We start from the raw sequence: 27540 nt of genomic DNA, 5'->3' as shown, positions 1-27540 counted from the left end.
CGCCCTACGCTGCAGAAAAAATAACTTTGAGGCTTGCCTAACTGGAGCTGTGTGCGTACTCCAGTCGCGATACGACTTGTAATTGGCCCTGGGTCACGTTTCACGATCTTAGTAACCTTCTAGCGGCCTTCTGGAAGGAAGCGGTGACCATTGTGCTCGCCCTATGCTCCATGCTTTTTCGCGAACTCGAGTCAAGAGCTCTGACGCAACAGCCTTGCAACCGCATGTACACCGGATACGCTTGCTCTGTTCATGCGCAGTTTCCCATATCGTCATTTCAAGTCTGACTGGAGGGCCCTCATCAAGTCATCTCGGCGCGACCGAGTGTCGATTGATGGCAGAATTAACTGATCACGATCTGCAATCTCCTCCGTAAGCCCGTTCGGTGCACGTGAAGTGAACAAAGCGCCGAGCTCAGCCTCCTTTTGGTTGCATCTTCTTCACGTCCTTCTCCTTGCTGCGCATAGCACATCCAGAGCGCTGAACGCGACCACAAACGAGAACCGGAACTACATCCCCATGCGCCACGTGTAGCGTGTAACAGCAGATCGGACTTGAATAATCCCAAAGGACTGGTTTCACGACATTGAACCTAGTACAGCAGCCCCGAAACTTACACAGATATTTCGTCACTCGAAATAGCTTTGGGATCACCACGTACCGCTGATACTTCTGCGCCTTCGGAACATGCGAAGACCTGCGAGCCGACGCATAGCGCATAGTTGTAGTGTATGCGATGCAATTGTCGGTTCGAAGATACCGAGATCTCATGAAACGTTGACATGTTCGAGAAGATGCTCAGACTGGTGTTTCAAGATCGCGTCCCGCATTGACAGCCGGGCGCCTCCAAACTCAAACGATCGAGGCTAACATCTCTCTCGCCAACAGCCTTGTATTTCACCTAGGATCTGGTTGCCTGGGCTCCCTCGTCTTGTTTCAACCTGGTCGTACGACCTGGCAATTATCGACCGGTTGTCGCGCTGGGAGCATCTTGCCAGTCAAAGATGTCACAATACAGTCTCTACAAGCCGCAACATCCTTCTGGAATGCCGTTGGTGGGAACGCATCAGGCTTAAGATCAGGGTTTTCTGATTAAAAGCACGTCGCATGCGCGTGCCGCTGAGAACGCCCTCATTGATAACAACAACCGGTGTGCCACTCTTGACATGCGCAGCGGAGGAATGCCCCGGGTTGGAACACTCGCATTGCGCCGCATGAAGTTTGAACGTTTCGAGATACTCGGTCCGCTTGCTCCATTCTGGATGATGAATCGGAAGAGTAGTCGTCAGTGATTGCCTGATTTCGACTGACAAACACCATCGCCCGCTCCCAACCACCTGTGTAGCTTGATAACCTTTAACGGCTCAAACCATCTCATCATCGACCCTCACGGTCGGTACAGTCAAACCCCAACATACACTGTAGTGTAGTTCTCATCAGATCTCAACGCTCTTTACCCTATCGGCCCACCTATTGACGCGTCACACTGCGGCTTACTATACATGCGATTGCTACCCAAGATCAGCATCAACCTGCCGTTGTTCTAACTGTCCGCCTTGATCCGAGAGAGATCCAGGCCTCGTAACGACTACTCAAAAGCAAGTGAGGCGTGAAGCGAAACGCAAGTGTGCGGGGAACATAGATGAGCTGGCAGTCATCCCGTTGGCCAAGTTTGCTCACAGGATGTTCCTGGTCCACGGGAGGAGCAAGGGAGGCCAACTACCGGGATTGCCAGTGGCCTAAAGCAACTTGTTCTGAAGCAAGCCCAACTTGCGCCTCCAACCAGTCACAGGTTGGGCAAGGGTAGTAAACCGCAAGTCCGGCACCAGAGATGACTAGAATACCTGATTGGAAACTTTCTTCGCCACAGACTACTGCAGTGTTGAGGTGGGGGAGTTACTGCCTTGGGCGTTTCGAAGTCACGGACTGCATTGCCATGCACTGGAGGGGAAGCCTCGTCATTACAGTCGTCGGCCTCATTGCCCCGTTACAGAGTCGTCAGTATGAACAGCTGATGCGTGCAGCCATGACCGGCTCCGCGAACCTTTTGTGGTCTCGCCAGACCTGGTGAAGATCAGACTCGCTGGGTGTCAGCTTAATGTGGGCCGCGGAGGGCTTCCCCATACAATGGTGCTCAAGATCGATGACTGATCGCGAAATCCAGGGCGGGAGGGAGGCCCAGTAAGTGCCCATCCGATCCGCACTGGGAGTCGAGATGCTCTGCACAGCGATGCCTTGATCAGAGAGGTCATGAATACCAGCAGTGCCAGCTGCTGACGTACAAGGACGTGTCCTGTCCAGAGGACAACACGATGTTTACTGAGGTCATGGCCACGTCTCCCTAGTCACGACTCTTGTTTTCTGGTGCATTTTCTCCAGCCGGGTACCAGACCAGCTATCCCATCACGGCCCAATGCCTACGATCAGTACGAGCGGGAGATCCAGTACGCTTCTACGAACTAAGGGCAAGACCAGATCATCATCTTCCTACGGTCTTAACCCATATACATCTATGTACATCCACCATACCTCACTTACATGATTACTACACAGGAGATCCTACCATGGGGCCGCTCACAACACCTCATGGCCGCCGTATCTGCGTACCACACCTTCCTCGTCCGTCTTCCACACCTCCCTCGCGCCTACCATCGACTTTGGTGCAATTGCTCCGCCGAGCTCAACACCTTGGATAGACGAACATGAAGTTGATACCTGGGCAAGGACGCAGAGAACAACGATCGGTAGGCTCGTGCTACGCACAGTATCACGGTCTCTCTTGTGAATTGAGAAGCGAATTGAGGGTGCCGCGCAGTGCGTACACAAACGGTGCAGCTACCTCAGGTATGCGAGGCTGCTACAATACTATGATACGTAGAAAATCCAGACGGTGAGATCGTACGCTGTATAATGCGCGCTCCGCTTAGTGCTGTATGGGCGTTGGGATGTTATAGAGACAGGCGTCTCGCATGTGTCATGCGTTATGCAAACGAGACGTCTGTCTCTATAACATCACAATGCCCATACATCGATAAGTCTGAGCTTGGTCGTCTTTACGGCGCATCTCCCCATCGTCTAGAGTGCACTGGTTGAATATCAATATCTTGAGCACGTGTACGAACAATAAACTATAGCTTGTGACAACCTTGACAACCTTGAAAATCTCCACTGCCGTGATGAAATACTTGCTGCGTAGTTGCACATCTTCCTTCCTTTCCTCATGGACCACTCCGCAGGAAGACGTATAACACCAAAACTTAGTACATGTATGTGACACTGGTATCTGGCAACGTTATTTGTTTTCATCTCTGGTGTTATCGCGCTGCACAAGCCTTCCGGAACTCGACGGTATACTGCGAGCGAAATTGTTTATGGCTATTGGTGCAGATAGTTGACGCATACCGGATGCAATCAAATAGCACGGCGCAACAACAAGTCGCAGGAAGAAGGCGTGTACATCAGGGTGAGATGACCAATGTCAGAATGATCGCCTAAAGTGCTTGTGATGTCGCGTAAAGCCTTGTGGTCGTGGCTGTCTGTTGTTGTACTTGCCCTGATATTTCACACGTTGCAACCACAATTGCACTTGAAAAAATATTCCGCCTCAACACCACACCCTGAACAGAGCATCGTAACTCATAAGATCTCATATTTTCGCGCTCATATATACAGCCTGGCTTTTTTTCTAAACAAGAATTATTCCTTCGCCTCCCCCTCCGGCTCCTCAAACTCCACCAACGCAGTCCCCGCCTTGCACAAATCGCCCTTGCCATGAACAATACGCTTCACTATCCCATGACTCGGACTCCTGATCACAGTCTCCATCTTCATGCTCTCAATAACAACAAGCGCCTGGTCCTTCTTGACCTCCTGACCCTCTTCGACTTCCACTCTGAGGACCTTGCAGGGCATGGGGGCGAGGACGCTGTTGGCCACGTCCTTGACGCCGAGCGCCTTCTTTGTCCACTCCGGCATGGCGAGTTTGAGGCGGTACTGGCGGCCGAGGTGGAAGAGGGTGAGGCGGTCTTCGTCGCGGATGAAGGTTGTTGCTAGGCGGGTGTGGGGGTAGAAAGATGTGAGTGTGTTGTTGGAAGGGGAGAAGGTGGATGTGACGTTGCTGTATGTCTTGTCGCCAATGCTGATGTCGAATTGCTGGGGGCTAGTTTGTCGGATGCTGACTTTTGTTGCTGTGGCTTCGCCTTTGCCGTCGGCGGGGGTCTCGATGAGGTTAAACTCGCGCTGTTGGTATGAGCTGCTGAAGCCAAATCCTACGGCTGTCACGGGCGGTCCGGTCCATACGTCTCCTCTTGATGCTGAGATCTCTTGTAGCGCAAGGCCAAGGGCGGCTTGTGCGTAGACTTCTGGTGCTGGGGCCTCGGGCGTGAAGAGCTCGGCGTGGTGTTTTTGGATGTATCCCGTTTCTACGTCGCCGGCGACGAAGTCTGGGGATACACACATGCGCTTGATGAATTCGATGTTTGTTATAGGGCCCGCGACCTCGTACTCTTCTAGGGCAGCCCGAAGCTTCTGGATTGCAGCCTCGCGTGTCGGGCCTTGAACGATGAGTTTGGAGATCATGGGGTCGTAGTGAGAGGACACTTCGTCACCAGCGATGAAACCAGAGTCGATACGAACGGTGGACGTGGGTGTTGGGGTCTTCAGGTGGAGCAAAAGACCAGAGTCGGGAATGAAGTTCATGTCTGGGTTCTCGGCGTAGATGCGCGCTTCGATAGCATGACCCCTCTCCTTAATCCTCTGTTCAATCTCGTGTTGGGTAAGAGGTAGCTTCCCGCCATCGGCAACGATAAGTTGCCATCTCACAAGATCCTCACCAGTCACCATTTCTGTGACAGGGTGTTCGACTTGCAATCTTGTGTTCATCTCCATGAAGAAGAACTCGCCCGTCTCGTTGTCAAAGATGAACTCGACTGTGCCCGCTCCTTCGTACCCCACTGCGAGTGCAGCTTGTCTCGCCTTCTCCCAAATGTCCTGCCTGATAGCCTCATCCAGATGGGGTGCTGGTGACTCTTCCAGGATCTTCTGATGCCGGCGTTGTATGCTGCAGTCTCTCTCCCCAAGCGCAACGCAGTTGCCATGCTTGTCGGCGAAGACCTGGACTTCGATATGGCGAGGCGTGGTGATGTACTTCTCCACTAGCATGACTTCGTCGCCGAAAGAGTTCCGCGCCTCTGATTTTGCCGACGCGAGTTGGTCGAAGAACTCGGCTTCGGTGTTGACGATGCGCATACCCTTGCCGCCGCCACCCTTGACGGCTTTGAGGAGTACGGGGTAGCCGATGCTCGCGGCCTGTTCTTTGAGGTACGCTGGGTCTTGTTCGGAACCGTGGTAGCCTGGGATACAGGGAACGCCAGCTTTGGTCATGATGTCTTTCGACTCACTTCTATGTGTTAGTCACGACGTCTACAGTATATGCTGGTCACCTACCTCTTGCTCCCCATGGACTCGATTGCTTGCCATGGCGGTCCGATGAATGTGAGGCCAGCATCTGTGCATTTCCTTGCAAATGTAGGGTTCTCGCTCAGCTATCTTCCTGTTAGCCTTATTCCATCACGCCATTCAGATGAGCTCTTACAAAGCCGTAGCCCGGGTGTATACCCTGGCAGCCCTGCTCTTTCGCGATCTGTATTATGCGGTCTCCATCAAGATATGCGGAAGGATCTCCAAGGTTTACGGCGTAGGGGGAGCTCAGCGCGTGTTGCGATCGGGCATCTGGGTCGGTAAAGAGGGTCGTGGTCTTGATGCCATATTCTGAAGCTGTTCTTCCAACTCGCCTGAAACCGCGTTAGTTCTGGAGCTGGGGATATTTTTGAAAACGCTCACAGTGCAATCTCTCCGCGATTCGCTATGAGGACAGAAGTAAGCGGTTTGGCAGCGGGCGCAATGGTAGAGTTGTAGCGGGCGCCATTGGTAGCAAGAAGCTGGCGCGAGAGGTGAGTGGACTTTCTAAAGGCACGCATGGTCACAAATGGGTATATGGAGCAAAAAGATTGATTGCACAGCTACAGAAGCACTTTGTTCGTGGCATGGCGGAAGGAAGTTTGGGGAGCCTCGGTGTTGTTAAGCCGCGTGGAGCCGTTCGCGGGGAAGGCGCGCTTCGTGTTTACTGTAGCAAACAGTTGCGGAAGTTGCATCTCGGGCCCCTCGATAGGGAAGGAGCATAAGGCGGCATCTGGAGTTGCACGGGCAGTCACACATGCCGAGTTGTCTTCTCTCTGCCGGCCTCGACTCCCTCGAATGGGTGGCTTGGGGTTGCGCGGATGACCACCGTGCACTCAGGGAGGAGAGGAGCGCTCTGCACGCCCGCGTCATACCCTTACTCACCCCGACTGCGCGACCTCGACTCGACCCTACGCCCCAACCACGCATGAGCGCAATCACGTCGTCACCTCTGCCATCACCTCTGTCATCACCCCACCTTTCGCGCCACGAAACTGTACGGTCGCGCATCGCATCGCAAACGACGTCCTCGACCGCACTCAGCGCATGTGATCGCATACACGACCACCGATCCTCCCCAACATGAGCGATTACGACGATGACTACGATGATTATGAAGGCGACTTCTTCTACGTCGAAGACGAATACATGGCCGCCGACGACCTTGCAGAGCACGCCGTCGCCTCACCGCCACCAGCAACATGCGGCGATGAGGACATGGAAGACGACTGGGACCGCTTCGACTACTTCAACGATCTCGAGTACGCGTCAGATGGCTACGATGACACCAAGTTCCAAGCGCTTGATGTCAAGGGCGCAAAAGCAGGCTTGAAGAGGAAGCGGGCAGTGAAGAGCGCACCGGCCAGGAAGAGATTGGCCAAGGATAGCGTGAACACACAGTCAGAGACAACACCGCTGGGACATTCGCCTATAGTTTGGCGCTCACAGGCAAGCCGTGGAATCAAGCCCAAGACCCTCGACGACAATGCGCAACCATATGCTTTGTTCAAGAACTGGAGGGAGAAGCTCGCAGACATACCAGAATGGGCGAAAGGCTCACCACCGAGCTCACCAGGAGCGCTGTCTTCACGGCCAGGCAAAGGAAAGGCAAAGATGGCCTTTGTCACGGAGCCCGCATCGCCTCCATACGACGATGACGAAGACGTCGACGACGACGAAGGTGACGACGGCATGGACCAGGGAGAAGGCGGCATACCACAGGACGCGCTACTGGCAGCATTGCAACGGCAACTCGCTGCTACTGGCGGACCGCTCACCGGCATGGACCCCCAACAGCTGCTCGAGTTTGCGATGCGCATGGCAACAGACAATGACGCGGGTGATGATATCGCAGGCGAGATGGCAGAGGCAATGCTAGGTGGGGAAGAGGACGAAGACGATGCGGAAGCAGAAGAGAAGCTTCTTTCGTGGGTAGCCCAACAGCGCAACGGGAAGAACGGAGAGACCACTGCGGAAGAAGAGGACGACACGATGGAAGGAACAACGCAACAGCCCCCATCACCGCCTTCATCCGACCTCAAACGCAGCGTCCGCGTCGCCGAGACCAACACAAACAAGTCCTCTCTTAAGCGGAAGGCAGAAGACGAGCCCAGCGTCGAAGGCTCTACAAAGGTGCTCAAGAAGAAGGCGACAAGGTCGTTTGATGCACCTACAGCTGCAAGTCAAGCTAAAGCCGCTCCATCGCGACCGACGACGCGGTCAAAAGCTGGGAAGCGCAAGTGAAACTAGCATACGTCTGATTACGGATCTTCTCTTCTTTTTTTCTTTCTTGCATTCGACACTTGTATACTACTTCCACGAAGAACGAGATGGTATGATATATAGGGGAATTGGCTGGCTATCTCCGCAGCCTCTGCGGTATGCAAGGCATGTCGCTTCCACGTATGGATAGCATAGCCCAACTTTATCACAAAATGGAATGAGACCCCGCCCATGAGTATCCTATTGACTTTCCGTATGAGTGAGAATTTTGACCTTCGAGTATCAAACTTCGCTGGAGGCGTTCACAGAGGTTTTGAACAATCTAACAAGATAGGCCTTGCTATTTTTCACAAGCACCCATGCTTCGTGATACACAATCATTCGCCTTTCAACGACCACTCCGTCTCAACTAGAACAACATGCCCAGCTCATTAGAATCAAACCCCATACCCTCAAACCCCAACCCCTGAGCATTCCACCCCATATCCAGCGGCAAAAACCCATTCCACAACGCCGCATCATCCGCCGGCGCATTCCCCCCACCACCACCCACCGCAAACTCATTAACAGCGCCCAAATCCGTCCACCCAAAATCGCCCATCTGCTCCGTAAGCGCCGGACTCTCCCCCGTCCCATTACTGCTCGCCTGCGGACTCGCCCCCACAATAGGATGCTGAGGGAACCCATTCTGGTCAACCGGATTACTAGCAATATGCGTGCCTGGGTGGCGGAAAGAAGAGCGACTCGCTTTATCTTTCTTTGGCACTTTCGCCCAGAGGAGCTTGAGGAGTTGTGAGTAGCGGGACCCGGGGTGCTGGATGCCAGCGCCGGCTCCTACGGCGCTGCGCTCGAGGCGCGCGACGGTTTCGTTGATCATGGCGCGGATGGCGCGGTCTTCGTCTGCGCTTATGACGCCGGTGCAGCGGGCGCGGTAGAGGAAGACGCCCGCGTAGACGAGGTAGAGGTAGTATCTCAGTGGCATAAACCGTAGGGAACGTTCTGGATCGACAAAGTTGTTCACGGTAGTCAGGATAGCTTTTGCGGCGTCGAGCCCTTCGTAGATGAAGCGCGCGTCACCTACTGCGCCGACGTTGTTTACGAAGACGCGCTGGGGCACTTGCATGCGGCCGTTTGCCATGGTGGCTGGTGTGCCGACTACGGGGTCAGTGGATGTTGATGAGGAGGGTAGTGCGCGCAGGACGGTGGCTTGGAAGGCGAAGGCGTTGGTGTAGAGACGGAGGTAGTCGTATGACATAAGTAGACATGCTTTGAGCGGTGGGGAGCATGTTAGTGTACCCCAGACGCTCTTCCACCCGTATATCGCTGACCGGAAATCGTCGATGAATTTGATGTAGCTGCCGCTCATCTGCGATCGGAAGCTTGAGCTAGGGTTCGAATACAAAGTATCGTGGACGTTGCTGAACAGTTGCGTGAGTTCGAGGTTTGCCTGGAAGATGGAAGCATGGTCCTCTTCGTTCGGGCTCTTGGGGATCAACGATGGGTAATCCTCTCTTCGCAGCGTTGTCAAAGGCCCCGGTCCACGCGACCAGAACGCCTTCCCGATTCTGATGCTGATGTGGCGGTCAGACACATATGCCGCTGTCCAAATGAGGCGCTTGCGATGATGGTCCGGATCCTTGCCCTGATCCACGAAACGGAACGAGTACCGATCGAGAGCAAGGAAGTACGCGATCCTCAGAGCAAGACCAACATGCATCCAGCTCTCTTTATCTTCCTCTCCCTTTCCAACCTTGCCAGAACCACGCTGTGTATACGGCGCCCACTCAGCGAGCAGAAGTAGAGCTTCTACTGCTTCGATGCCAGCATCGCCTCCCGCTGCCAACGTCGAGACAAGGCTCTTCATGTGTTCGGAACAGGCTTCGTAGATGTGCGGTTCGTCGACGAGGTCTTTGGAAGCGATGAGGAGGATGGCTGTGAGGAGGTGTTTCTCTTTGTTCACCATGTCGGATAGGCGCGATGTTTCGAAGGCGTGCGCTGGCGCGAGTGGGTAGTATGGATGGTACTGCTGTTGGAATCGTACGAGCAGCTGGCATAGAGAATGCACGGTGAGTATTCCTCGATCTAGTAACGGGTATGAGAAGGACAGCGGCGCAGGCATGCTGAGAGATGACCCTCGCGCATGTCCTATGCTGTTGTTTCTACCCGTCCCGTTGATCTCGTCATTTGAGCTCGACTCCCCAGCAACTCTCGCCAGTATGCCCAGCGCATCCGACGGGTTCTGCAGATTTGAAAAGGGCAGTTCATCGGTATTCGAGGAGCCAGAGCGTGATGCTTGAAGCTCTTCGCCGAAAGGCTGTACGCCTGGGTCTTGCGACCATGTTGTACCGAGATTTCCCAGCGTGTGAAAGCTTCCTTCAGGTGCGGTGTTCGCCAGCGATGGGAGCGGCTGTTGTGGTAGCGATTCAGATTGCGACTGCGATTCATCGACGCGTTTCTTCTTGCGCTCGCGTCTTCCGCCGCGGTTGCTGCCGCCTAGTACGCATTCGAGGTTGTCGCGCTTGCACCTCAGGCATGGTATCGAGTTGTCGGAGTCGCTGCAACGCCGCGTTAGATTTACATACAATATGCAAGCGCATTCGGTGTCGCGACAAAAGCTGTCCACGCGCAATCTTCATACAAGCGAGCTCCAAATCGCCGACGCGCAAACAAACGAGAAACCTCAGCCACTTACAGCAAACACCGACTCTTCCTCTTCCTGCAGTTCAAACACGCAATCTGCGTCCTCTTGATCTTCGAAGCTTCATCCTCATCCGGGTTGGTGGCCGCCTGCGCGCCAGCAGGCTGTTGTGGGGCATTTGCTTCCATGCCTCATCTCGAAGCAATGCGTCGTGTCGGTGTTTGAAGCTGTCGGGAATTGTGGGCACCTTAACAAAACGCGGGGACGGCAACGCTGGCATCGGTTATTGCTGGTATCGGGCCGAAGTCGTGAGCGGACATGGGCTTTTCTGTTCTCAAGGTCATCCCACGGTTTGCGGATCGTGGCAAGGGTTGGACTTGGTTTGCTGATCTTCAGGATCCAGCTGTAGGGGAAATGTAGTGATCATCATGGTATTTGGTGGGCTTTGGTGTTCTTGTCCGCCCAGGTAAAGGTAGGTTCGTGATCGCGCACCGCCGGCCCCTGACCCAACCACGTCTGCTCAGTGACATGTATTTCCCCACTTTGACCGTAGAACGCTTAGCTTTTCGGCCCAAAGATCAAAGTTCACTTCTTCATCGTCGTCGTCGCGTCTTGTAAAAATTGTACCACGCAAAAGTGTAATTTTTGACTTGGTACATATTTTGGTCTTTTTGGCCAAAGTTCATCAAGCAAGGCTCGTTGGTGTAGTTGGTTATCACGTCAGTCTAACAAAGGCCCTCAAAAGTCCGTTAGTACACTGAAGGTCCGGAGTTCAAACCTCCGATGAGTCAAAGCCTAAGGGTTTCAGTGAGGCCTTCGGGCCATTTTCTTTTTGGCCAGTCTAAGCTTCTGCTGTTTGAATGTTGCGCGTTAGCAGATTTTTTGTCCATTTTTGACTGATAGGAGGAACATCGTTACACAGATTTCAATGTAGGTAGGATACGAGTCGGTACTGCTCTGAACTATAATATCCCGCATCCTCCTCTTTTGCACTATTCTTTTCGGACGTTGGAGACTTGACAAACGTGAAAGAACGGTTGCACTTTCGCAGTGAATCTGACATCTGAGTTCCATGTGTATCAGCGTTCTCTTGTTTTCGTTTAGCACTACATCCGGTGGTACACCATCCGAAGACACATCATCCGAAAGGCACAACATCCGAACGTCGCATGCAAGGCACCGATCTTGCTCAGATTGGCAGGTTCCAGTTATATAGCCGCTACTGTTCTGGTTATCGCATTTTCACATGCGCGTAGGTAGCTGTCTATTCTTTGATAATTCTCGATATCGCGTCTACACCCCAAGTCGCGTGCTATGTGCAATATCACAACAACCGTCAACTACAGGAACACGACTCAGTTCTCGTCATATATCACCAAGACACGTATCAGTATATGCGATTTTTGCCTCGATCTTTACCACGCTAGACCGTCGTCGGCCCTATAGCGGCGTAGGTGACGCTCTAAGGATAATCTTGGAATCTTCCACGATTAGGACCCATAGCTTTCGAAATCAACCGGTAGTAACCGACGGTAACTTACTAGGTGATGAATAGGCGACACAGACGTGTGATTTGGTAAGGCAGTCTAGTGGCGATTATTCAGCTTTCTGTCGGATGGTTACTACAGTACAACAGGTGTGATATAAAGACGTAGCTACTCGCGATCGTTTCATATCTCATCACTACAACATCAATTTCGAGGTTATCAATTCTACCCTTAGATCGTAGTTGCAATCTACATCGTCTTGCTGTCCGCAAAAAGAAACATTTCCATCCAGCAAGGAACCTACACCAACTCCAAACAACGTAACGAACCCCATCCCACACTCTCTCAGCACCCACCAATTCTAATCACTCACCTCACAGACAATGTCCTCCGCCCTCCTCCCCCACCTGACCCGCTTTACGGAGTTCATAAACAGCGGCGACGTCACCATTGGAAAAGAAGTCATCTCACCTAACGCGACCTTCCACGTCCCCTTCGGCGGCCCTCCTCTCCAAGGTCTCGACGGCTACCTCCAAATCCTGGGCATGATGCGCAGCGCCTTCCCCGACATCCAATGGACGATCAAAGAAACCATTGCCGAGGGCGACAAAATCGTATGTCGCTTCGAAACACGCGGTACACACAATGGACCCTTTATGGGCGTTGCTCCTACCGGAATGAGCATTTGTATGACAGCGCTTAACATTTACCGGTTTGAGAATGGCCAGATTGTGGAGGAGTTGGGACAGCCGGATATTTTTGGACTGATGGTGCAGATTGGTGCTATCCCTGTGCCAGGACCTTGATGGATGTGAAATAGAGTAATGAGAAAAGATGTCAAGTACACCGAATATGCTGTTGTGAAGATGAGAGTGATTTGATATATACTCTTCTTAGCGACGCTCACATCGCCTTCGGTAATGAGATTAGTAGTCTGATATGTAAAAGCGACGATACTATATCGCGCTTGCCCTCTTCCTCTCCATCGCTCTTCTATGCACCGCTCATTATGTTTAGAGCCCCACTAACCCCCTAAGTTATATACTCAAGTTGATCCAACGGCAACGAGCTTTTCCCAATCCTGATACGCCAATGCTAACAAGCAGTTTAATGGACAAAAGAAACAACAAGTGATGGACAAAAATAACATGCAAGAACTAATATGTACGAAGACGGTACGTCGTGAAAATCTTCATGGCTCATAACTTCATCATTGCTTACGCAACGTAAGCGGGCGGTGCTTCGATCTCATCGTCGCTCTGCCAAAAGCCTCCTGTGGGTGCTGTCTTCGTCCGGGTGTGTGATGGTCGCCGAGACGATCGGTCCTTCTCTTCTTGGACTTTCCGAGCAATCTCCTGCGCCATCTTCGTCATCCATGCTTGTTCGAGGATGCCGCCGGAGCTGGCCATGACGTCAGCGTTCGGTGGGGAAGAAGTGCGCGGCGGCGAGCAGAGGGCCGAGAGCGATGAGACTTTGTCAAAAGACAGGGAGCGGAGGAGCGGCGAGGTGGATTGCTGTGCTTGACGTAGCTTGTTGCGCGACAGCGGCGGACGTCTGGAAGAGGTGTGGGATATGAATGGGTCTTCGAGGTGAGCGGCTGGTGGGGTCTTTTGCTTCGATTTGCCATGCTTCGATGATTCTGAGAGGACTGGCGCAGGGGCGAGAAGAGGGCCAAAAGCAGGAGGTTCTTCGGGTATCCGTTTTGGCGTACCGATGTCCAGACTGCCACGTCTACTCTCAAAGCGCATGCCAGGTTGTGCGGGGCTCGTTGGTGGGGTAGCGAGTTCCTCCTCTGCCTCTCTTTCCTCTGGTATGACGCTCGATGTCTCGGAGGCGTATGCGCTGGGCAAAGGTGTGTTGGCGCCTGTAGAGACGCCCGAGTCGACGCCGTCCTTTTTACGTAGATCAACAACACGCTTCTTCCGTTTCCGCATGCCGCCAGTGCGAGAGCGACTTGAGCCAAGACTGAGCCCCGCCGATGTCGAGTACGCCGATGCCATGGTGGGTCGCGAGCTCAGCGTCTCATTGCCTGTGCTGCCAGACGCGACTGACGAAGCGCCAGACTTGAGACTGCCAAACGTCGACTGTATCCTTGACAAACTGCCTTGTGTGAGTGCCGGTGTCGCAGCACCAGACTCGGGCCTGTCTGGGTGACCTGCCCACGCTCGGAAGACGGCATCGCGAATGCCGGGTGTGAAGAGGGAAAGGGTTCGTTGCGATTCGGACAGGGCGGCTAGGCGAAGGATGTTCTTCTGGGAGAAGGAGGCGTGGATCTCGCCAGAGTCGAGCGACAAGGCCGAGATCTGGGCTTCGTCTAGTGGGTTTCCGAAGGCATCGACAGCGTCTTGTGGTGGCGATGCGAGGGGATCGATGGCTGCGGTGGTGTCGTTGGCGCTCTCTAGCCGCTCTTCTGTTTCGATTTCTTGGTACTCGGGCGACAGCATGCGTAGTGACAACCTGTGAATGATAGCTGGCAAATCTTCCATGAACAAGACACGCAATTGGCCCTCAATCTCCTTTTGCAGGTAGTCGCGCACAAAGGGGATTGAATCAAACGTCGACGAGACCTTGAGCGAATCCAGAGGGTCGTTCCTGAAGACCAGCGTCAAGCCCTTTTGTTTGGAGAAGACCAAGATGACGAAACCAGACAGTCGGATATTGGACAGTGTAATTTGCAACGGTATAGTCAAGCCCGATGACGCTGCCAGTGGCTGCGGTGACGCAAAGTCTGGCTTGTTGGAGAGATACGTCTTCAGCGGATTTGCCTGGACTTTTGTTTTGAGCGTCAGAAACGCGTCGCCCGCATACGACATCTTGAAGATGCCCCTGAACCGGTCCTCCGCCAAATCTCCAATCTCCAGTATCTCGAGCTCGGGCGGGGTGGTGCCGAGATTCAGCTCGGTGACGATGATGTCGTCGACGATGATGGGCGGCTTGGGCGACTTGTTGAGGGCCGTCGTCAGCATGTCGCGCGCCCTCGACGTGTCGGCTATCAGCGGCGACCAGTTGAAGTTGAAGGCCATGGTGGGTGGTTGATGCGTGGAGCGTCGACGTGGTTACCGCGCGGGTGCTGGGGATTGGCAGATGATGCTGCTGTCGCGTGCATTCGCCATGCGATCACACGAGGCCAATTCTGGGGGGTGGGCGTATTTCGGACGGGACGGGCGGGGTGACGGGCGGGCAGTGAATATTGCGGGCGGTGTGGGCAGGTATAGATGGGCGTGTCGTGGTGGAGAGAGCGTTGGAGCACATGCGGCACTCGAGGGGATTTTCCGGGTGAAAGGTACCGACGTCAAGGATGATGCCGCCAACTTTTTACACAACCGCTCGTCGGCCGTGCGCAGACAGCACCCGCCCCTCGCATCCGGTTTAGTCTACCTGAACATCGCGACTGGCGGTGAAGAGCCTGGAGCCGTTGTATGCACGTCTACGTTACAGACTAGCATCCCGCTGCGAGTGATTCGCTGCCACCACTGCCACCTTGATCGACAAGTTTCAAAAAGCCCTACGTCTAGCCACATGTCAACACAATATGCTTCCATCGCTGCCGTTTGGCCTGTCAGGTACTAATTTCCCCATCTTCGCTATAGCCCAGCTACCCCAGCAGCTCCACGCCGTCGAGTAGGAAATTGCCCAATAATAGCCGCGGCCGATTGTTTGAATCACCATCCGAGCTTTGGCAGGCAGATCTGCCGTGCGCGGGTACATCATCTGTAGTCGTGAAATTTGTTTTCATGCATCCGTCGTTATCGCAGGTGGTTGGTACACGTGGATGACCTGGCGACCTTGGAACTGAGACAACACACACATTCCTTCAGTCACGCGCATCCTGATACTCGGCCCATTACAACGCTGCGCCTTGATCCTCCTTGAGCAGCTTCTCCACAGCGTCCACCTTGTCCTTGAATCCTTGCTTCTTGTCGGTCCTGCTCCCCACACGAATATCGCTCTGAATCCTCACAATCCCATTCTGATGCAGCATCGCATGGCATTGCCCTATGACCCGCATAACGTCGTCCCACGAGCCCTCTAACCATAATTAGCATGCACATTCAAGAATGTTCCATATACCCCTCCACCTTCCAAGCCACCAGGCCCGCATACCGGCCGAGAAGAGGGTTGGCTCGCACGCGAGAGCGTACAGAATTCAGAAGGTGGGGTGTGTGCAGGCACATACCAACTGTTGTCCCCGCGGAATGCATCGAATAATCCAAGCCGCTTTTCTTGAGGAGCCGCTGCACTTCCGCGACTTCCTTGGACACCGATGCTGTGGGGGTGCCCAGGGGGATCAGACAAAAGTCTGCAATGCACGCCGGCGGGGTCGCAAGATTCGTGAGGTCGTCCGAGGCTGACATGATGTAGTTCCGTTATTGCAGCTGTGGGGTATATGCAGAAGGAAAGTCTTGAAACAAACGGTCGTTGAGTGAGTCCGGATATGGGTGACGTCCGAGTTCCGTGTTCGTCGGACCTTCTTGACTCCAGCACCGAGCTCGCTGCCCTGCCCGAACACCAACAGGCGGATGCAAACAAAAGAACTACTACTACGACCAATTAGTTGATTTGCGTGTTGTAAAAGATATGAGGGTTTGGATTATACAAATGAGCGTAGGGGTAGACTTTACACATATCATCTGCCAACCACTGTCTCCAGGACTCTCTACCTACCTAGGTAGGTAGTCTTTGCGATACGTTCAGCTTCCATCAAGACATACATACCTATGATGCTTCATGAACTCCAGGAATCTATCTCGTTCTTTGATCCATAGAAGAATTACAGTTCTATATCGATCAAGCAAACAACCCACCACCACGCGATCCCAAAAACTCCACGCCAGCACACCCACCCGTCACACCACCACGCAAATAAGATGCCGCATCCCGTTTCCACAAGCAAGCACCTAACAACCTAGGTACTCTGTCGCTACTACTCTCCCGCAATCCTCCAATATGTCACCGTCACTTCATATCCATCGTCTCCTCTCTCACATAGCCACGAGACTACTTAGGCTCATCGCAACACCTACAAGCTATCTCGGCGACAATGTCGGCATCCACGAAAACTGGTGGTGATCCTCCGATAATCATATCGATGGGTCCCGCAACTACTATCGTGACTACCATGGACGCACCTACTATCGTGACTACCGTAGACGCGACACCCACAACCCCAACTGATCTGGAGACTTTTCCCATAGTTACGAGACCGGATCCTGCCACTATAGTACCCTCGACGACTGACGCCGGAACGACTACCTCAACTACCGAGGCTGGAGATGACAAGTCATCTTCAGTGATTCCCACTACATCTACTGCTACAACGCCTCCTCCAGACCCATCGTCCAGTCCACAAACGACTCTCTTTTCGTCTTCGTCTGGTGCAACTGCCTTTTCACCCACCACACTACCCTCAATTACAGCGGAGCCTGACCGCGGTCTTAGCGTACCAGCATCAATCGGTCTGGGTGTTTCTACGGGCGTTATTGCGATTTGTGTAATAGCCAGTGTGTTGTATGCGATATACGGCCGGCATCTGAAGAATATGTGGAGAAATACCGGACGTGGGGCTGGTGGGACGGATTGGAGGAGGTGGTGGAAGAGAGGGAGACGGGATAGTTTTTAATTTTGATTGGGTGTATCTGGATAGATGTTCATACCTCCACCAAAGACATGAAGAACTCGATTTCTTTCCAAGCTCAGCCTTGACTTGACCCGTTTGTGAAGCCAACTCGATCATTCCCTAGCTACCACCAGTTCCATCAGACATGCCAACCTAGACCTCAATATCCGGCAGCTGCCCCGGCAAACCCGCCGGACTATCCTCCAAAATCCTCTCATGGCAAAATAACAGGTTACTAACAAGTAAGACCCACATGAAGCTCTCCCACAAGCTGGTGACCAACACCGAAATCTTCTTATACTCGGGGATGAAAGCACCCAAAGGTACGTCCTGCATCTCCGCAATGGCAAGCACCATAGTCTGAGCGAATGCCTCTTCGAGAGAAATCTGAGACGTAGGGTTCATCACTGCTGTGGCGTTGTGCTCAACGAGGTCAGCCCACGTCTGATCGGACCAAGCGAGAGTACCAGAACCTATAGCGAGTGGTCAGTAGAAGCAAAAAGAGTGATGGTGGAGAGCGAGAGGTGACTTACTCCATATTGGAAAGCCTCCGCCTACATACTGGCCCAATGACTTTGCGGATTCGGCGATGATACTGTGCAGACTGGCTTGCCCTTTCCAGACTATGGTGTCGTAGTCATTGTAAGCATCCCGGCCACCTTTGTCGTCGGCCGGCAGCGCGATGAAGTGGCGGTTGAATCGACGCATGTTGACGGGAATCAGGCCGATGTAGAATTCCATGAGGTCAGGTTGATACCAGGCGTCTTTGTGGCGGCACATGACCCATGGTGTCTCGTCGCACTGCAGACTCGTTAGCACATCGTCATTTAACAACAACAGACATCATTTCAAACTCACATCTTCATACGTAACCTCGAACATCTCAATAGCCTCGACTTCGTAGCCTTCTTTAGTAAATATCTTCTTGCACGCGTAGTTAATCTTGCTGTCGTTCCACATTTTGACCTCGTTTACTGTCGGGTGCGCCAGCTGTTTGACCAGGTACTCGCTCACGTCCAAGACTGGAGGATTGAGAGTGGGCTTGTCGACGGGTTTGGGCTTGTCCTTGTGGCTGAGAAAGTCTGGCATCGGGTCGTTGGACTCTCTTGCGGGGGCTGTACCGACGGCCATGCTGGTGAGCGCGGTAAGGCATAGCAGAATGGCTCTGGAGAGCATCATGATGGGGATATGTGAAGTATTTAATTGATTGTAATCGTTGTGTGATAAGGCTGAGACGGAAAGTGTGGTGTAGGAAGCTTTGTTACTGAGAAAGACGGGCATGATATAGATCTCACCTGTGCTCCAGACGGCGCTAGTAGCATCTGCAATGCGATGCTGACCGCTGAGGTGGGAGACTGAGATGGCGGTCAAGGTGAGAGAGAGTACATCTTCTAGTGATAATCGAACAGCAATTACAGGACCATGCGCATCCCGATGGGCTCAAGAGCTTAACAATCCATTTCGAAAAAACCCTACACTCCGCAGAGAGCACAAAGAACCTACGTAACTAAGCACTCGCAGCAACTATCCCACCGCGTGTGATGTGAGGTCTTGCAGCGATCTTGTCCTCCAAGTCTAGCAACGAGAACCTAGGCCTGCGATAAGTGTAGCCCACGAAAGCACCTTTCTTCCTGATCTCCAGAACAGTTTGGCTGACATCTGGATCTCGAAGAAGCTTGTCGCGCGGTCGTTTCTTTTCTCGTTTGCGTCTCTTCAAGTCCCGCAATGACTTAGCGAACCCTTCTTGAGCGGGCGTAGCTGCACCATCATGCTGGGCAGTCGGCTGGACCGGGAACGTAACATCATTCTCACCATCTTGAACTTCTATCGCAGGGTCTGCCAGTCCCCCGAGAGCTTCGTAGCTTGAAGAGTCGAGATGGTCAGACGCGCTCATGATCTCGGCTTCATCGTCGAAGTATTTGGTGATTGGCTGACCGCCGTGAACGCGTGGTACGAATGGCGGACGAGTCAGATGCAGTTGTGACCACTGAATGTTGCGGAAGAACGGGTGCGACTTAATGTCTTCGGCATCGTTGGGGTAAACAATGTGACCAGTGGTGTTGACGTTACGATTGCGGCGCGCACCAGCAGCTTTGTCGCGGAGGACCCAGTCGTTCTCACGGTATCGCTTAGCTGAGAGACGATCTTGTCTGTCCTCGAGCAGTCGCATCATGAGGTCGATTGCGTTGCGTGAAACTGGCATGAGTGGGACGCGGTCGATGTTGGGACGGGCATAGCGTTGGTCAGATGGGAATCGCAGCCACCTCCTATGATCCTGCGCGAGTTAGCACCAGAACGCGGCGTATAATAGCCAAACCTACGAGTATGCGCATCTTCGTAGCTTGGCGGTTATCGCAGAAGAAGGGCGTGCAGCCGTAAAGGCACTACGAAATCGTCAGTGTAAACAAGCATAACATCTCATGCCCACATACCTCGTATAATATAATACCAATGCTCCACCAGTCACAGCGACCGTCGTAGCTTTCGCCTCGTATGACCTCTGGTGCCATATATTGGCTCGTACCAACGACACTCTTGGCGAATTCACGCCTCTGCTCTCGATTTAACCAGTCGATGATAGGTCCATGCGTTGAGGCTTGTCTGGTATGGTAACGACCGCGGGCCGCTGCGCTTCCATTGACGAGATTCATGGTCTTGTGAGCGTCTGATCGATCCTTGTCTTCTTCAACGTCTTGTGCGTCGCCTTTGACATGTAGATCCAAGTCGCGGAGTAGACCGTATCGTTGCTCGTTGTAATAAGTCTGGTTGTGAGCCCAATGCCCATCAAAGGCGAGGCCAAAGTCGGAGATCTTGAGATGGCCAGACGACGTGATCAAGAAGTTGTCGGGCTTGACATCGCGATGGATCCAGTTCATCTTGTGTGCCTCCTCGATGCACAGTATCATCTCTGCGAGATACCACTTCGCGACGTTCTCATCGAGGATGTCTTCGCGAAGAAGGAGGCCCAGGAAGTCGCCGCCCATCATGTATTCCATGACGAGGTAAAGGTTGTTGTTGTCCTGGAAAGCAGAAATGAGGGGAACTACCCATCGCGAATTCTCTGACGCGACTAGAAAGTCTCGCTCTGCTCGCAAATGTCCCTCTTGGCTATTGCGAAGCATATCCGACTTTCTGATGACCTTCATGGCGAAGACTTGCTTTTGTCTGCGGATGGTCGGGGAAGGCCTATCAGTTTTTGGCGTCAATGAGCCATCGAGATATCCCATACTGCAGCTGCTTCCGCGTAGACTGCCGCAATTGTCGCTCTTCTCGCGGACGAGACGCACAACACCGAAGCTACCTTTCCCGAGGACTCTTACGATGTCGTAATTGGAAATGTGCACGCCTTTCATCGTCTGACGCGCTAGGGTATTCGACTTCATGACACGGGTTTGACGCAGATGATGTGTCTCTGCAAGATACTATTCTCGCCTTTTGGAGTGACGTTGCTCGTTTGGTATGGCCATAGTGAATACCTTCCGTTCCATTTGGCGGCGACGCATAGATCGTGGTGTGACCTTGGTACCGAGAAGCTGATTGAAGTGTGACTCGAAGAAGATCTTCGCCGCTGCTGCATTCTCAATAGTCGCAACGGAAGGCTCACACAGTCGCGGAGCGTCTTGACGTGGAAAGACAAGGAATCTTGGAGGCAAACGTTCTGGGGTCGCCTCACAATAGAGCGCAGGTTGATTGTCGGTTATATGACGACCGTTCTGACTTCGATAGGTGGTTTCAGCAGACAGCGGCGCGCCTGACGAGACCAACGATGTCGGTGCAGTGGACTGGCTTAGCGGTGCGACGCTGCTGGAGGGGCTCAGAACACTTGATGGAAGCGAAGGAACCTCTGACATAGCGCTTTTGGGCGAGGTGGTAGTCCGCTGATCATCGCTTGGATGCTTGAAATGGTCTGTTCGAACCATTGGCCGAGAGCTCATTTTGGGTCGACGTACCACCGTATCGTTGTTCATTAGGGCGTTGGAAATCTTGGCGGTGAGTTGCTGGGAGAGACTTGGTGTTGACCAGCTTGTTGTCATGGGTGTAGGAGGCGGAGTGCGGGTTCTTGGTATAGGTTCTGATTCGCCATCGAAGACGGCAGCGTTTGTGAGTTGGAGTAACGATGAAGAGTCCGGATCTAGGGAGAGAGCTGGTAGAGTCATAGGTACATCGGGAACGACAGGGCACTGTAGAGGAGAGTTGGAGTAGGAATTGATGTTATCGACACGTGGTACGTCTGCTGGTTTGTTGACCGTTGACCCAGTGCTACCAAAGGTAGCCTCGCCGGAGCTGGGAGCGGAACCTGTTGGTACTATCAGTAGAAGCCAAGAGGTACCAGGCAGAAATGGGTAGCAACTCTTGCCATTGCGGAAGATTGAGAAGATTCTGATGCTTCCACGACGAAGTGTAGTAAAGGTACGGCTAGCAGGGGTGCTGTTGCGCCCCTGTAAATTCTTCGTGGAGCCGCTGGAGTAGCCTTCTGCTGATCGCTCGATGACGCGGACCTTGCCTTTATCACGAGATAGTTGTATCGCGTTATGGGCTTCCTTTCTCTTCCGCGCTGGGACGAGCGACAACATGTCAGTAGCTCGGGTGTCGGTCGTTGACCGAAGTTAAGTTCGGACTGAGTAATAATGTTCGATGAACGCCGCGATCATCGAAGAATATCGATGCAGGACGGTTGGTGACGAGCAGAGCCAGAAAGACCTGTCGGGTGGATACTGTTTACACCTGCGATATTGGAAGGCATGACTTGAGTGACGAGGCAAGAAGCCCTATCGCAGGAAGGTGGCCATGGTCTCTCCGTGCTCGAGGAAGGCGCTCATGGCACCACACCTGGGCAGCATCAACAACGGCCGTACCTCACGCAACCAGTATCCCGGACGCCAGAATCCACGAACCCGTGCTCCCTGCGTCCAACACGATCTACAATCTCATGGCGCTTGGCTAAAGCGATGCTTGTTCGCTGCTAACTCCAGTGCGCAAAGATATTCGTTTGACTCAAGCAAGGGGAGTACGAATGCGGTACCTCGCGCCGTACAGACAGGCACTAGCAGCGAACCGCAGGAAAGATGGCACTGCGCGGATGGTGTGCTGGTGCGCTCGGCACGACGCGGGCCCAGAAGAGATGCCTTTTCAAGCAATTGGTTATTGCGAATGGAGGCTTCGTTCGTCCCGGCGCAGCGGACACTTCCAAGCGACCAGGGGCGGCGAAACAAGCTCCCAATCAGCATCATCGACACTCGGCCTTCCCCAGCTGTCGCACTGCAGCCCTCATGCAGCGATATGAGGATAGAAACATGCGCATGTTGACGGCTGGGGATTATATTGCGGCGAGGGCGTTGATCGCCGTTCGTTGGGGGCCAGTGGCGGCTAGCTGACTGTGCGCGCGATTGTCTGCGTCTTTCAGCATTCTTCTCCCACGAACACAGACGCGGTGTAGCTGCGGCGTTTCAAGATTCTGCATCACGCCTTGGTCACACTATCACGGCCGAGTCGCGCGGATGAGGGCATTTTTTAGATCCGGAAACCTTCCTCGCTGTCTGCTGGTGGGCATGTGGACTCTGGAGTAGTTGGGCGCTTAGAGGTGCCTGGCCGGACTGCCGAGACTCTGCAAAGTCATCACACGCCTCTGCAAATCAGAGGCGCCATGCGCATGGCCACCTCGGACGCTATTCGCTCCGCCGACAGAGGCTTTCCCTCCCGCCCGACAAGACCTGCATACGCGAAGCTCAGTGGTCGCTGGCCCCTGTAGATTCAATATGCTAGCGACGTGCCTATTCGCTGCCTACTCAATGCTTCGAGGGCTGACATGCAAAGGCTGGCCATGCTGGCGGGCCCGTTTTGCTCTGTTCATTCGCCTGAAGCGTCTCTTTGGCGAGCAATGCCATGGTTGCACGAGGCCCTCGAGGCCAAGTCCCGTAATCCATAAGTGCTGATGCCCCCCGCCACCGCACGCTGCCCGTTCTGCGTCGACTACCATCAAATCGTGTACCCCAAAGCTGACGGGTCACTGAATCGTTAAAGACAAGGACTTCCGCTACGCAACAGTCTTTGCTTTCCACATCGCACCGCCAAAATGTTTCGTTTTACCGAGCTCGTTTTTATCGCCGCTACCTGGTCACTCGCTACTGCACATACCGTTATCGTCTACCCAGGATGGAGAGGAAACAACATCCACACCAACGGAACCAAGTCTGACACAGACCCATCGATCCCTGATGGCTCGATTGGTATCAACTACCACGAAGACACAGGCACATATGGATTCCCATACGGCATGCAATGGATGTACCCATGTACGTTTTCCCGATTGGGTATTCCGCGCAGGAGAAGGTAACTAACATGAACTTCTAGGTGGTGGCATGCCAATGTCGCAAAATCGCACAAAGTGGCCGGTGAACGGTGGCGCCGTCGCAATCCAACCTGGATGGTTCCCAGGCCACTCGCTCGCCATGTTCTACGTCAACATGGGTTACGGCAACGAACCGCTAAACTACTCGCACACGATGGTGCCAGTCTTCCAGATAACAGGGCCTACAAACCAAGAATACCCCGGTTCCTTCTGTCTACCGCAAGTCCCATTACCTGCCAACTATACACCCCAGGTTGGAGACAACGCGACTATCCAGATTATTGAGCTTGCGCAACACGGCGCTGCTCTTTACAACGTGAGTGCAAGCGCCTGAACATGACAGCCGCATAGTCGCTAATAGATTCCAATAGTGTGCCGACATCACTTTCGCCGAACCAGAGGATGTTCCCGAAGTCAACAGCTCAAACTGCGTTAACACAACAAACGTCGACGACCACATTGGCTTCCAAATCGTATACTCGACAACATCATCGCCAGCGCCACACAACATGGTCGTCAACACCTATGCATCGATCATAGTGCCGGCAATGCTTGCAGCGGCGTCGTGGATCACATGGGTCGTCTAGTGCACGAGCCTGACTTTTATCTGCGAACATAGTCTTTTTATGGGCAAGGAGTTTTGGCGCGAAAGATATCCGGTCTCTTTTGAAGCGACGATCTCGATTTGGAGCGTACGCGGTGGTTTGATCTGGGTGGTTGGTGGACCAGCTGTTCAGCAGCTATGACGGTCTTTCTTAGGGGCACATAACACGTTACTGTGCGGTATGATGTACAGAAGCTACACATACAATACCATTCATAATCCCAACACTTGCAATTCCACTAGTCGCTCACTTGTAAGCTATATGCTGTCATGCTTATACCGACTGCAACAAAGAGCAGCTTGTGTATATAAGCCGTCAGCAGGAGGCCTGATCCGCATGCGCAACGCCGACGTGAGCGGATGACTTGAACTACAGCTGCAAGCCAGATAGCAGACCCCTAATCAAGGGAGGCACAGTTCCCACACAATCTTTACTGTGGTTTGGCGGGCCACAGCCAAGGTCGCCGCCATTCCGCCTCGGAAATCCCGTTCCGAGCCTCCCTTTCCCCACTAAAACCCAACCAGACCCTGGCCTCTCACGATGATTTTCTACGCGCCCAGGTGGTCCCTTCCCCGTCATCGCCTCGCCCTCGATACTTCGGCCACGCCTTACTTACGCGCCCATGCAAGCCGCACCTTAAGTCGACGACGCGACGATCGGTGTACTTTTTTTGTGCAGTGTGCGTCATTGTGGGTTTGAGGTGCGCTTGTGGTGAAGGGAGTATGCGCTTGAATTCCTTTTCGCCAAGACCGAGCAAAGAAAGGTGCGTAGTGGGGAGATATGAGTAAGAAAGGAAGAGGCCGCGTTAAGAGGAAGGAGGTGCAGAGTGAGGATGGGTGGACTGTCATTACCCATGGCTTGGCGAGTATTTCGCTTGATGGGAAAGGGAAGAAGGAGGCGGATGCTGGGTCCTTGCCTACGAGGATAGTAGAGGGTTTGACGGCAGAAAAATTATCGGACGATTTCCGCCTGCTTCAAGAGCGGTGGGAAGATACGCTGCTTGCGAAGCAAGTCAAAGAGATTGTGGAGAAGAAAAGCGCTGATGGCAAAGGGGATGTTGAAGAAGCGGTATGCATTGGCATCGGCAGTTTCAGTCGAGACTGGGCGCATCGGTGGAGGAGTCTCTGGCAGCTTGTACTGTTTGTCGATGCAGTCAACCGGCGTATGTTATTGATATTCAACCCTTTGCATCCGCCCAAGATCACTAATCTCCACGCAGTCAAAGACGAAATCAAGGACACCAAGATACAATGTTTCGCCCAAGACCCAGCATTCACAACCCTCGACATCGAATTTCTATCGTACCTCTCCATCACGGTCCTCGACTCCGATCTCCAGGCCCACATCACGTCCAAATCCTTCGTCTACTCGCCATTTGTGGATTGGTATCTTCTCCTACCGACTTTCCTCAAATCGAAAGACCCGGTGTTGTATGTAGGCAACGAGATCCTGGACGACTACAGTGTGTATGCGCAAACGAAGGAGAAGAAAGAGCGATTGGAGGAGTGCAATGAGGTGGGCAAGAAGTGGATAAAAGGCAGGGAAAAGGTGGCGCTAAGAGAGTTTGAGAAGCATGGGAATGCGCTGAATGGGATGGTGGTTTATATGAGGGAGAGTGATGAGGACGCGGAGGGAGAGGAAGATACTGAGGCGAGGCCTAAGAAAGCTCATGATAAAGAGAAGACTCCCACGGAAGACACCTAGAGTATCAGACCGATATACCCACCCTGGAGCGTCTTGATTATAAGCCTTGGTTTCAGTTGGGTTCCGGCAAAAATTCGGAAATCTCAACCAAAGTACACCTCTGGAGCTAGCACATGATTTAAGCTTGCCGATTTCTTCATCCCACTCAACTTATATACCAAAACTCTCAAAAGCTCGACGACAAACGCCTGCTAGAGCTCTACCTCCACACTATCGCGAGATCGCAACTTCCACACTACGCGGCAACGACGCGTCAAGGCTACCTAACCGCTCGCGAACACAAAGCCACGGAATGGCAATGCAGGCGGCTAACCAAAACCTGGTGCGCACGCGGTCAGAGGGTCTATCTTCTTCTTTGAATCAAGGAGATGAAGAGACTATCCCGGCGCCTGTGCCGGAAGACAAGCTAGCCATGTAAGATGTCAACTCACTGCAGTCGGGCATTGCTAACTAATTAGCTCACAACGCAACGCATCTGTTTCACCTCTCCTACGCTTACCAGCCGAACTCCGACTCCAGATCTGGGAATACTCCATGAGTTGCGCCTATGTAAAAATCAGATATCGCATTCGCTGGAGCGGAGCACATTCCAAGCACCATGGGATCCCGATGAACGATGATGGCACCCCCGCAAAAGATGTTGCCCTCCGCTTACCAGCGACCTCGAGGCAGATCCACGCGGAGACCCGGTTGCTGATCTTCGCCCTAGCAACTTTCAAGATTCCTCAATTTTACCAGGCTCGATGGGTCTCCGATCACGCGTATCTACGAAACATTCAATCCCTCCGTATATCCAACGCAGGCTTGTGGCACTTCAGATTAAGATATCGAACCTCCATCGATGGTCGAATCTTCAATCAAGTACCCCATTCTAAAAGTGGTTATCTCACTGAATCGTTCCCACGTCTGGTACACTTGGAACTCGCTCCCCGCACTGCGGACGGCTTGCACGATTTCGACCACCTTGATCCAGAGGACGAGGAAACCCGCACAATGAAAGGAGCCGAGTTTTACCGTAGGCTACTGGAGCAGCGAATACGGGAGCGAGAGGGCAGACCTTGGCTGACTTTCAGTTGGAAATGATCTATAGAGCAGCTGGCTCTTGCGATGACTTCAAGTGGTATATAGGTGGTTACGGGTGTGCTATTCGGTACTCGAGATTGCTACAGAAATTGTCAACAACGTATCATACTCCGAAGGCCACAATTTCACTATGTCTAGAAGAAGAGGCTCTATTGTGGAGGAAATCGAGCTGGAAACAATAGATTCAGGTGATCGGGATTGTAATCACTGCTCTAGTAAGATCAGACGAGAGCAGCGCAATATATACAGGCGAGCGCGTAAAACACTAGTACAAAAGAGAGAAAGCACGTGATTAACCCAACAGGTGCTTGAACACCTGTTGCGACATCTATCATAGACACTTAGAAGCTACAATGTAATAAATACAGGATCGAGCA

At 53.1% G+C, this 27540-nt stretch overlaps 9 protein-coding genes and 1 non-coding gene across 10 annotated transcripts; 5 read left to right on the top strand and 5 right to left on the bottom strand.

Moving 5' to 3' along the window:
- Positions 1-3696: 3696 nt before the first annotated feature.
- J4E88_004926 (uncharacterized protein) lies at positions 3697-5978 on the bottom strand (the record flags this gene model as incomplete). The annotated part of the gene is made up of 4 exons (XM_049398568.1): positions 3697-5398; positions 5446-5543; positions 5594-5792; positions 5842-5978. 4 exons carry the CDS (start codon positions 5976-5978, stop codon positions 3697-3699), a joined length of 2136 nt encoding a protein of 711 aa, XP_049255248.1.
- A 562-nt stretch (positions 5979-6540) lies between these two features.
- Positions 6541-7701, top strand: J4E88_004925 (uncharacterized protein; the record flags this gene model as incomplete). Its single annotated transcript, XM_049398567.1, has 1 exon — positions 6541-7701. The coding sequence occupies one exon, from the start codon at positions 6541-6543 to the stop codon at positions 7699-7701; it is 1161 nt and encodes a 386-aa protein (XP_049255247.1).
- Positions 7702-8089: 388 nt separating this feature from the next.
- On the bottom strand, positions 8090-10506 carry J4E88_004924 (uncharacterized protein; the record flags this gene model as incomplete). The annotated part of the gene is made up of 2 exons (XM_049398566.1): positions 8090-10235; positions 10373-10506. The coding sequence occupies 2 exons, from the start codon at positions 10504-10506 to the stop codon at positions 8090-8092; spliced, it is 2280 nt and encodes a 759-aa protein (XP_049255246.1).
- Positions 10507-11011: 505 nt separating this feature from the next.
- J4E88_004923 lies at positions 11012-11109 on the top strand. Its single transcript has one exon. It is a non-coding gene; the product is annotated as a tRNA-Val (tRNA).
- A 1079-nt stretch (positions 11110-12188) lies between these two features.
- J4E88_004922 (uncharacterized protein) lies at positions 12189-12611 on the top strand (the record flags this gene model as incomplete). Its single annotated transcript, XM_049398565.1, has 1 exon — positions 12189-12611. The coding sequence occupies one exon, from the start codon at positions 12189-12191 to the stop codon at positions 12609-12611; it is 423 nt and encodes a 140-aa protein (XP_049255245.1).
- Positions 12612-13022: 411 nt separating this feature from the next.
- On the bottom strand, positions 13023-14828 carry MDM34 (ERMES complex subunit; the record flags this gene model as incomplete). Its single annotated transcript, XM_049398564.1, has 1 exon — positions 13023-14828. One exon carries the CDS (start codon positions 14826-14828, stop codon positions 13023-13025), a length of 1806 nt encoding a protein of 601 aa, XP_049255244.1.
- Positions 14829-17575: 2747 nt separating this feature from the next.
- On the bottom strand, positions 17576-18601 carry J4E88_004920 (uncharacterized protein; the record flags this gene model as incomplete). The annotated part of the gene is made up of 3 exons (XM_049398563.1): positions 17576-17895; positions 17956-18223; positions 18281-18601. 3 exons carry the CDS (start codon positions 18599-18601, stop codon positions 17576-17578), a joined length of 909 nt encoding a protein of 302 aa, XP_049255243.1.
- Positions 18602-18929: 328 nt separating this feature from the next.
- J4E88_004919 (uncharacterized protein) lies at positions 18930-20805 on the bottom strand (the record flags this gene model as incomplete). The annotated part of the gene is made up of 3 exons (XM_049398562.1): positions 18930-19697; positions 19744-19806; positions 19855-20805. 3 exons carry the CDS (start codon positions 20803-20805, stop codon positions 18930-18932), a joined length of 1782 nt encoding a protein of 593 aa, XP_049255242.1.
- A 2690-nt stretch (positions 20806-23495) lies between these two features.
- J4E88_004918 (uncharacterized protein) lies at positions 23496-24358 on the top strand (the record flags this gene model as incomplete). Its single annotated transcript, XM_049398561.1, has 3 exons — positions 23496-23715; positions 23774-24087; positions 24143-24358. 3 exons carry the CDS (start codon positions 23496-23498, stop codon positions 24356-24358), a joined length of 750 nt encoding a protein of 249 aa, XP_049255241.1.
- Positions 24359-25156: 798 nt separating this feature from the next.
- On the top strand, positions 25157-26080 carry J4E88_004917 (uncharacterized protein; the record flags this gene model as incomplete). Its single annotated transcript, XM_049398560.1, has 2 exons — positions 25157-25538; positions 25596-26080. 2 exons carry the CDS (start codon positions 25157-25159, stop codon positions 26078-26080), a joined length of 867 nt encoding a protein of 288 aa, XP_049255240.1.
- Between the last annotated feature and the right edge of the window lie 1460 nt (positions 26081-27540).

Source organism: Alternaria novae-zelandiae (genome assembly GCF_023758075.1).
Source record: "Alternaria novae-zelandiae strain BMP 2774 chromosome Unknown scaffold_9, whole genome shotgun sequence".
Taxonomy (NCBI): Eukaryota; Fungi; Ascomycota; class Dothideomycetes; order Pleosporales; family Pleosporaceae; genus Alternaria; species Alternaria novae-zelandiae.
The sequence above is the reverse complement of the archived record's forward strand: the minus strand, read 5'-3'. Positions and strand labels throughout refer to the sequence as shown.